Raw genomic sequence first — 9554 nt, 5'->3', positions numbered from 1 at the left:
CCTCGAGAGCGTTCGTCGTGGGAATTCAAGAGCCACTCACATCACTTGATTTTCCTCTCGGCGCGCGAATGCAGTGGCGGGTCCCCAGTCAGTGGCGATACTTTGCTTTAATAGTTCTCAGGGATCACCAAAATTCGTTCCAATATCTTGGCACCTCCTGGCACTTCCCTCGCCAATGGCACGCACATGGGTCATTTTACGTGCGCCCAGGTGAGGGAGATGCTCACAGCCGAGGATGGCAACGTGATGGACGAGTTTGAAACGACAGTGTAGTGAGCAGGTTGGGGGGCGTTACGTCACGAGAGCAAGCGAGCAAGGTTCGCGCCGGGAGCTGACCTGGGGTGTCACTCATAGGAGCTGGCGCTGGCCGGCCCACCAACCGTCTGATTCCGAACACTGCTTTGTCGCTCTGTCTCTCTCGCACCCCTGCGGACCGCCCCATGAGTGCGAGAGAGACAGAGCGACGAAAGCAGTGCTCGGAATCAGACGGCTGGCCCACACAGGGAACAGAGAGAGACAGACTGAGAGGGAGATGGCACGGCGCGGCGGGCATGGCTGCGGGGGAGGGCCTCATTTCCACGACGGCCCTCGCCTGCCGCCTCGCTGCCCGGCCCTCGGTATTTGCATGGCGGCGCCGCGCAGCGCATCCTCGCCTCGCGCGGCCGGGCCGAGGCACGGCGGCACGGCGCAGCGTATTTAAATGCGAGATGAATGAATCAATTCCGCCGTTGTGACGCAACGCAGCGACGCAGAGACGGGCCGACAGGCTGGTTGCGAACAGTGCTTCGTCGTGCTGTCTCTCTCGCACCCCTACGGGCCACGCACCCATGACAGCGAGACAGACAGGGACAGACTGAGTCGGTCTGCACTGCAGCTGACCCGCGCTCCGCGCTGTGGGAGTGCGGCACACTGCGCGCGGCCGAACGGCCGTTGGCACGTGGAGACGGCATAGACTCCGCGTGGCCTCGCGGCTTCGCCCAGTAAACTTTTAGAGAGACCCCTTGCCAGCCAACCAGGCTGTAGGTGTCCACCGGGCAAGCATGCCACTTGCACGCTTAGGCGCCTGCCAGGTAGGCAGTCCACACGCTGGCGTGCGCTCGGTGGCCTACCTTGCCCGGCGATCCGGCACGCCGGCAGGCCCCCCGCGACGGTGAAATCGTGGTCCAGCCGAATTTATATGATATGTTTGTGTTCTGTTTTGATCTTATGGCTCGCCCAACAACAATTTGTGGCGCTCCCCTAGTCCCTGGTTCTGACAATAATGGTCTTCCAGTGACGGGTACAGTAGGTTACCAAAGTTACCCCCACAGCCACGGCCACGGCACAGCGGCGCGCCCCAGGGTGGCAGCCAACACAGGGTTCGAGGTTCGAGCAGCAATCACACGAGCTCGGGACGCGAGACACGAAATGGGCTGGAGAACAGTAGAGAACAGGAGCCAGCCGCCTGCTGCCGAACAGTTCTTGCGTCGCTCTGTCTCCCTCGCACCCATACGGGACGCCCCGTGAGTGCGAGAGAGACGGGAGCCGCGTTCGGAATGGAGGTGCTGGACTGCTGGACCCCCGCGTCGCCGGAGCGGCTCCCTGTCGGTGCGAGGCGTGCGAGGCGGGTGGCTCGCCTGTTTGTCATGACCCACTTGTCCCACACGGGCGGCGCGGCGGCGCGGCGCTAGACGGATGGGCGAAGCGGGCAGGGCGGAAGGAAGAGGTCGCCGACACCGCCAACACCGCGAACCACGAAAAGCAATAAAGGCCCATATGCCATTCTCCGCCTCCAAGACGCGTGGACCGGGACACGCAGCCCGATCCCGAACGGTGGCTTCGTCGCTCTGTCTCTCTCGCACCCCTACGGAACGGCTGACGAGTGCGAGAGAGACAGAGCGACGCGAAGCGCCGCAGTTCGGAATCAGCCCGCAGGCAGACGAGACTCCGCGCGCACTTTGTCGAAACGAGAAAGAAAGCAAGAAAGCAAGACAAACGGCACAGAAACAGACCGGCCGCCCATTTTTAGCGGCCTCAATTTGATGGGAACGGCGGAACGGCCGGGGCGGCGATCACGCGGGAAGGACGTATTGTTCTGTGGACCTTGTGCGTGCGGTGGCCGCGGCGTGGCGTGGCGTAGTGTGCGTGCGGAAGCCCCCGCGCCGCCGGCACGGCCGGCACCCTCGGCACCCTCGCGTCTAGAGTTTTGGCCGCCTCCATCGGTCTTCTGGCCCACTGTGGCCCGCCCCCGCACTGCCTCTTCGATTATTGATCGGGCCCGGTACCCCCGGTACCCAATACCCAGCAACCAGTACGACCAGTGCCCCCAGTCCGCAGTCGGCACGGTCGGCACGGTCCGCACGTCGCGCGGCGTGTGTGCGAAACTGTATACACACCTCCAGTCCACCTTCCCTCTCACGCTTGTCAGATCTCATTTAGATCTCATTCGGGGGCGTACCGCACACTGTACACTCACTCCGCCGGCAGGGCACCGCGGCCACCGCCGCCCAAGCCGCCACCGGGGGCCGGTCCATACCGAAACACCGAAACAGCGCCGCGATGCACCGATAAGGCGCCTCGGCGTGTGTGTGTGTGTGTGTGCCTCGTAAAGTAGTGTGTTATTGGCCGCCGAATGAATTATGTTGTCTCATAATTGCGAAACCATCGTCTGGCCGCGCACCGAAGGCACCGAGCGAGCGGCGGCTGCCTTATCAGCGCGAACCGGGCGAACGGAGCGCCGAAAACGCACCTGCCCTTCGCGTCGGCCCTTCGCACCTGACCTCGCCTGCAGATTGGTTCCGAGAGTCGTTTTCGTCGCTCTGTCTCTCGCGCACTCGCGGGGCGCTAAGTGCGAGGGAGACGGAGCGACGACCTGCCTCGCCCCGGTGGCGCAGCCCGGCGCAGCCAGACAGTTGTTTTAGAAGGGGGTCACGGCGTCACCCCTGCCCCCTCTGCCTACCTACCGAGGTTCCCAAGAGTTGCCTACTTGTGACTGGCATCCAAGCAGGCAGCCCCCCACAGCCTGGCCCAGCGTAGCGATGGATGGAACGAAAGTGTGTTGACGGATAAGGCCGCGCGGACCTCGCGAGAGTCAAAAAGTAAAGCCGCGTTGCGTCATCGCGAGCAGACTGCCATCCGTGCAGTCCGTGGACTGGGAGGTGAAAGGACGACGCGAGGAGCGCGAGGAAGGGAAGGACTTCCCCTGTCGGGCCTCGGCGAGGCGCTTCCCGGCCGCCAGCAAAGCGCGCCAAGCACCGCCAAGCACCGCCACAGGCGTTCCCGCAAAACGCAAAGTGCGTGTAAAATCAAAGCAACAGAACGCATTGCCACTTTTTTGTTGTTTTTTAGTATTTTTTTGGGACAAAATACCTTTTGTTGGGGGCTTTTATGGACGCGGCGGCGCAGGCCGCCTTGATTCCGGGTGTGTGATTAAAATCCAAGTGGCGCATGAACAGGCTGACGCAGCACGCACACACACAATGGCATGAGTTGCATCGGCGCAGTGCGTTGCCGTTTCGCAGCAGCTTGTAAAGCAGAGGCATCTTTTATTATCCCTGCCGAAATGACGACTGAGCGCCTTGTAATTTTTTTCACACTGCGTGGTGTTGGTGTGGCGTGGCGTGGCTGGGACACATGCCGGACCGCCTCCAGTGCAGTGCCTTGCAGGCCTTGGTGCTCCCGTTGGGCCGTTGGGCCAAATCAAAGGTGTAGGGGGCCTTGGAAGGCGGGCAAAAAAATAAATAAAAAATAACGAGGAGACCTGTGTTTTCGGCGACTTGATTTATTGATTTAACATTAGTTACACGCTCCATACTCGTCAACAACACTACATTAACATGGCAATTGACCTTTTCTTTTGTTGGTGTTTGGTCTGGCTTGACATGACCACGTCCACATTTCCACCAAGGACGATGCTCGCTCGGGACACAGTTGAAAAAATCCACAAATAGTGCATGAGGCCCGAAAAAAAGGGCAAGGGTTATTTCAACTGTGGCCTTAGAAAGAAATGTCAGAGTGGGAAGAAATGGAAGCAACGAAAATGTGACAATATTGTCCCTCAAACGTTTTGGTTGCAGAAACCACCAAGCTGAGGCTGTCTTAATGACGCCAAATGTTCCAGCTCAAAATTGATATTACTCGATGATTGGGCGTAATATCATCAGAGCTGTTCGTTCGTTTACTTAAGTATAAATTAATTTTGAATTGTTTATTACAGTGTACCTACCTACGAAATATTCTAGTCTGGAATGTTTGTCGAGAGCATTGAACTATATTACTCCTACAGGTAGCAAAGAGTCACTCCTCCCATTCCCGCCTTCGGCAGCAGGGCCGGTGGAAATCAAGGCAAAAAATATTTCGAGCGGAGAAACCTAAATTCGGCGCGATCTATTCAGTTCTTGATCTCCGATTCTCAGGTTTAGTCCACTATAGGGAACTATGGGGGACTTGATTTCTTTGAGTGGGGGACGGCAACTCTTGAGCAAATATCCGTTCGCTAGAACTGGACAGTTTTGAGCAATATGCTGTACCTATTAAAACCGACTAAAACGATAAATACGAAAACGTTTCTCCAAAGGACCCATGACATTAAGGGGTTCTGAACTATCCAATGGCTTACACAAAGTCACGATCCACAGCATTGTACAGAGCGTACTAAGAGCGAAGTAGACGAGAAACAGAGCAAGATAGCTACAGGCCACAAGAATAAAACAAAAATTTCCACTTGTAGAAAGTTACAGATCATGAAAGCGTAAAGGACAGAAACAAAGAAGAGCAAACATATTAACATTTATCTAACAAGCTTAACGTCCTAAACTTAACACCAAACCTGTACACGACTGGTGTGCCGTATTGCACAAAATACTCTACATATTCATTACTATATACACTGTTGTAGGTAGCAATTGGTACTAAAGTAGGCGGTGCGAGAGAGTCGCCCTCCCAGCACCTGGTTGGCACTCGCTCCATTCGCGCCTCTCGCGCCTCATCAGTCCACGACCTGCACGGTGGCGTAGGCGCTGAAGGTGACTTTCTTGGGCTCGGCGCCGCCGGGGCCTGGGCCCCCGGCCACGTGGTTCTTCTTGATGACAGACTTGAGGTTGTTGGCGCCGGGCGCGCTGGGCTTGGGCGGGTCCAGGCTGGTGTAGAACCGGGTGGGCGAGTCGCCCCAGCTGTTCCTGCGGCCCGAGCCGGGGTAGCCGCCGACCAGGGAGCCGCCGACCACGGAGCCCCCGATCTCCCGCAGCTTCTGCGACAGCCCGAAGAAGCGGTTCGACAGCGAGTTGGTGGTGGCGCCGGGCGCGGCGGGGTGCGGCCGCGGCGCGGGGGTGTGCGCGTCGATGTACCGGTAGGCCATGGGCCGCCGCGGCGCGGGCGGGCTGCGCGGCCTCGGCTGCCCTCTGCCCGAGTCGCTGCTGCGGCTTCGCCGCTGGTACCTTCGGTGGTCCGCGTCGGGGAACACGCCCCAGTGGTGCGGCCCGTGCGACACGGACGACGGCGTGGCGGAGCGCGCGGGCGGCGGCCCCGTCCAGCCGGCGGGGAAGTGGCTGACGTGGGGGTGCTGGTGCGACTGGTGCGACGGCCAGCCCTGCTGCTTGGCCTGCTGGTCCACGGACACGCGGATGAACTGGCCGCGCACCACGCGCTGCTCGGCGCCCAGCGCGCCCAGCGGCCCCGCGGACAGTGGCCTGCTCACCCTGTTGAGGGTGTTGTTGAGCACCACGGCCTCCACGGTCTTCTTCTTCATGGCGTTGGCGTCGCCCGGCTGTGAGGGCGCGGGCGGCGCGGGGGCCTTGTTCTTCCGCACGAAGCGCTTCCGCTCCGGGCGCTGCGGCGGCGGCAGGGACGAGGGCCCGCTCAGCCCCGAGCCCAGCCCGGCAGTGGCCGCGTCGTCGTCGGCCGTCAGCGCCGTGGTCCACAGCTTGGGCTCGTCGGGGTGCTGCCGCTGCCGGTGGCCGGCGTCGCGCCGCAGCGTCGCGTTGTTCTCGACGTCGGCGCGGATCACCCCCTCGATCTCCTTGTTGATGCGGCTGCGGTCCGCGGAGGACAGGATGTTGCCCGCGTCCGGCGTGCTGATGCTGATGATGCTGGACGGGCCGCACAGGTGGTCGTCGTCGGCCACGTCGGACGCCGCGGAGCCGCCGGCGGACGCGTCGTCGACGCTGACCAGAGACGCGCCGCTGCCGCGCGACACCTCGATGTGGGTGACGCCGTCGCCGTCGGTGCGTTGCACCAGGTTGAAGCGACTCGCCTCGCCTGGCACGGCCGCCGCCTCGTCCACCTTGGAGAAGATGAACTTGGGCAGGACGGCCCCGCTGACCACGGTGGCGGCGGTGGCGGCGTCCTTCGGGGCGTCGTCTTTCCGGCGGTGCGGCGCGCGGAAGGCGCCGTCCATTCGCACGCGCCGACTCAGTTCCTGGTACGCGGAGCACAGCGCGCGCACGCCCTCCTCGCCGCGGCACTCCAGCACGAGCGCCTCCAGCCCCGACGGCCCGCCCGTCGCCCTGAGCCGCCTGGGCGCCGCGGCCCGCCGCACCACCAGCACCACAACCCGAGGGAAGGCGGCGTCCACGTGGCAGAACGCCACGTCCTGGAACGAGAAGTTCTCCCGGAACGGCCCGCTGGCCACGGCCGAGGAGGCCGAGGAGGCCGTGTCCACGGACACGGCGTCGTGGGACGCCTTGGCGTCGACCTCGTCCGTGTCCGAGCCACCGCTGCTGTTGGCGCTGTCGCTGCTCGTCGAGGACGTGGCGGGCGCCGTGACGCCCACCAAGGCCGACAGCGCGCTCCCCTGGCCCGCCTTGAAGACGTGGTCGTCGACGAGGCAGCATGACGACGACACGCTGGTGGAGTCATCCGAACGCGTGGACCGGCGGTCCTCGTCGGACTCGAAGCCCTCGTCGTCGGCGCGCAGGGCCAGCCCCGAGCCCAGCGGCCGGAGGGCAGGCCGCCGCGCCACCAGCTCCACGCCGCTCTCGGAGCACCGCAGCAGGTAGCGCCGGCCTGCAACAGTCACATTGCGTTATCATTCAGATTATCCTGGAGATTATTTGGCGACAGTTGCTACAAAGTAAGAGAAGCGGTTGACCTACCCTGGCGGTTCGGGCGCGCCTTGGTGCCGGCCAGGCCCCGCACGAGGCAGGCCAGCGAGGACGCGTGCACGGCGCCCTCCACCACCTCCCTGCCGAGCAGCATGGCGTCGCACTGCGCCCCGCACTGCGCCCCGGCGCCCAGCCCGGACGACGCCCCCGGCGCCGCCCCCACGCCCGTCCCTGGGCGCATCATGGCGGGGAGACCGTCCGGGTCACCCCTGCGACGATGTAGGCCCCCGCGTCGAGGGGGAGGTCCACCGCACCGTCATCTGCAACAGGGGAACAGTTCGTTGAGCTCCAGGAAACAACATCAACAACAACAAGCTCAGTGACACTCTAGACTCGCGGAGCGCGCTGACTCCGGCGGACAGAGTCCAAGGTGCTTCCGTCCTTTGCAGGTGGCTTTGCTACTGGGCGACAAAAAACAAGGCCGACAAAAACCGAGGGAAACATTTGGCGAGCGCGAACCTCGGCCACAGAGATATCCTCCAGTGATATGCAAACTTGTCGTGGGTTGGCCGAGGAGCGCTGCACCTCGGAGTGATCATCGCCCAGGATAACGCGTCCGTCACAACGTCGCGGCCGGGACGGCCAAGACGGCCAGGACGGATCTGGTTTCGGAGCCGGCAGGGCAGTGCTGGTGCCCCGCACGGTGTAGAGTGACAGCCCTCGGGAATCTATTCCCCGCCTTTATTTATTTCGTTGTTTGCATCACAGGTGGTGGTTACGAGACGGCGACGACGACGACGCGACGCGGCGGTAACAATTGTTGATGTTTCCCGATGCGCCCGCGCCTGCGCCGGCTGCGCCCGGTAAATTTATTGGAACCCCGCCGCGATGCCTGGTGCCGCCTTGGTTGGAGCCAGCGGGGCCGGCGACAACGTGCATGTGTCGCGGCTCGCGGGGCAGCGGACCGGCGGCCGGACCGGCGGCGACCAGGGACCAGCGGGTACACATTACTCGGACCGGCTGGCTTGCTCGCTGGCTTGCTCGCTGGCTGTCGTCGCGCACTGGACCGTTGCTTCCAGCTTCATTTCGAAACTAGCCTCGGGCAGTTCAAATCCCGCTCCGTAATACGTCCCGCCGTCGCCGTCCCTCGCGAGCAGCGCGAGCAGCGCGCTGACGAGGCCTGGCCGGCCTGGCCCCGGTAGGCCCCGGGGGTTGTGTCCAGGCCGTCCAGGCCGTTCAGGCAGGCCGGGACTGCAGCCAGGTGTGCCGTACGCCGTACGCGAATCGCCGCCGCGGGTCGCGTTGTCTCTCTCGCTCTCGCAGGGCGTCCCGCAGGCCTAGAGAGACAGCGACGAAAGTGCTGTTGGAAGTCAGTCGGCACAGCAAGAGCAGGGTGGCCTGTGGCAGCCTGTGGCGCCCGGTGTGTAGGCAAGCCTGGCCGCAACGCTGCAACCCGGTCAGCGGGGCCGCCGAGTCCAGCCAAGTCCCACCGGCTTCTCAAGTGGGTTACCGTATGCAACAGCCGTACCAACATTAAGGACACTAAAGTGACGCGCACCGAATCCCTCTTGGTGCACTTATCGCTAGCTCGTCTGGCGACCAGACAGGCGCAAGAATGTGAGTGTCCAGCCGCAACGCACGCCTCGAGCCGTCAAAACAATGGACTATCGGCCGACATCGGACACGTGGAGAACGGGTCGGCCTGGCTGTCACTTTGCTGTCACGTCTTCGTCACGTCTTCGTCACGTCGTCGTCACCTCGCCGTCACGTCGGCCGGCCAGCGGGCGGACCGCCGCTATGCTCCATGAATCTCATTACTGACTATGATGGCTGCATCCACCGGCCGGGTCGGCCGGCCAGGCAGCCAGCCAGGCCACGCGTAGCGCGTAGCGTCAGCTTTCGGCGTTGCGTAGCGCACAGCGCGTGCTGCAGGCTGCTTCCGAACAGCGCCTCGTCGCTCCGTCTCTCTCGCACTCCAACGGAACGCCCCATGAGTGCGAGAGGGACAGAGCGGGCCGGCCGCCGTGACGCGTGACGTCCCGACCGGGCAAGCGTCGCGCCGCAGTCACGCGTCACCTCGTCACGTCGTCACGTCACGCGCGCCGCCCCGCGGACCGGGCCGGCTACCGGGTATCGCACTCCTTCGCGCGGCCGGGCGGCCGGGCGGCCCGGGTCAAAAGTAAGCAAAGCGCTGCTTCCAAAGGCGGCCGCGCGGGGCGCTAGCGACGACGAGCGAGCGCGTAAAACGCGTAAAAAGCAACGGCCGGATGGCGCTATAACGCCCGGCTTGGATTACCCGCGTTGCATCAGCCTGCAGCAGCCTGAAGCGTCGCGTCGCCGGAAAAACAAAAACGGTCCAATTTCAGGTGCGATAGGCATCGCGCATTGTCACGTGTTGTGAAGCGAGGCCCTCGGGCCGCTGCGGGGAAATTGCCGCGGCTCAAGGACTCACTGTCACATGATTCCGTTGCCATCCAATGCGTTCCCAGGCACCAGAGGCCCCGAGAGACGCACCACTCTGCAGGTGAGTGTGTG

The 9554-nt window shown here is 62.8% G+C and overlaps 1 protein-coding gene and 1 long non-coding RNA gene across 2 annotated transcripts in view; both read right to left on the bottom strand.

Moving 5' to 3' along the window:
- Positions 1-3740: 3740 nt before the first annotated feature.
- Positions 3741-7188, bottom strand: LOC117643008 (the record flags this gene model as incomplete). The annotated part of the gene is made up of 2 exons (XM_034381644.1): positions 3741-6981; positions 7071-7188. Coding segments are annotated over 2 exons (2133 nt in total), but the record flags the coding sequence as incomplete, so codon positions are not given.
- A 53-nt stretch (positions 7189-7241) lies between these two features.
- LOC117642356 overlaps positions 7242-9554 on the bottom strand; it is a 77444-nt gene continuing 75131 nt past the window's right edge. Inside the window, exon 3 of the long non-coding RNA XR_004587556.1 lies at positions 7242-7339. This is a non-coding gene — a long non-coding RNA (uncharacterized LOC117642356). The remainder of the gene's footprint in view (positions 7340-9554) is intronic.

This window comes from Thrips palmi, unplaced genomic scaffold (genome assembly GCF_012932325.1).
Source record: "Thrips palmi isolate BJ-2018 unplaced genomic scaffold, TpBJ-2018v1 HiC_scaffold_16, whole genome shotgun sequence".
In the NCBI taxonomy this organism is placed as follows: domain Eukaryota; kingdom Metazoa; phylum Arthropoda; class Insecta; order Thysanoptera; family Thripidae; genus Thrips; species Thrips palmi.
The sequence above is the reverse complement of the archived record's forward strand: the minus strand, read 5'-3'. Positions and strand labels throughout refer to the sequence as shown.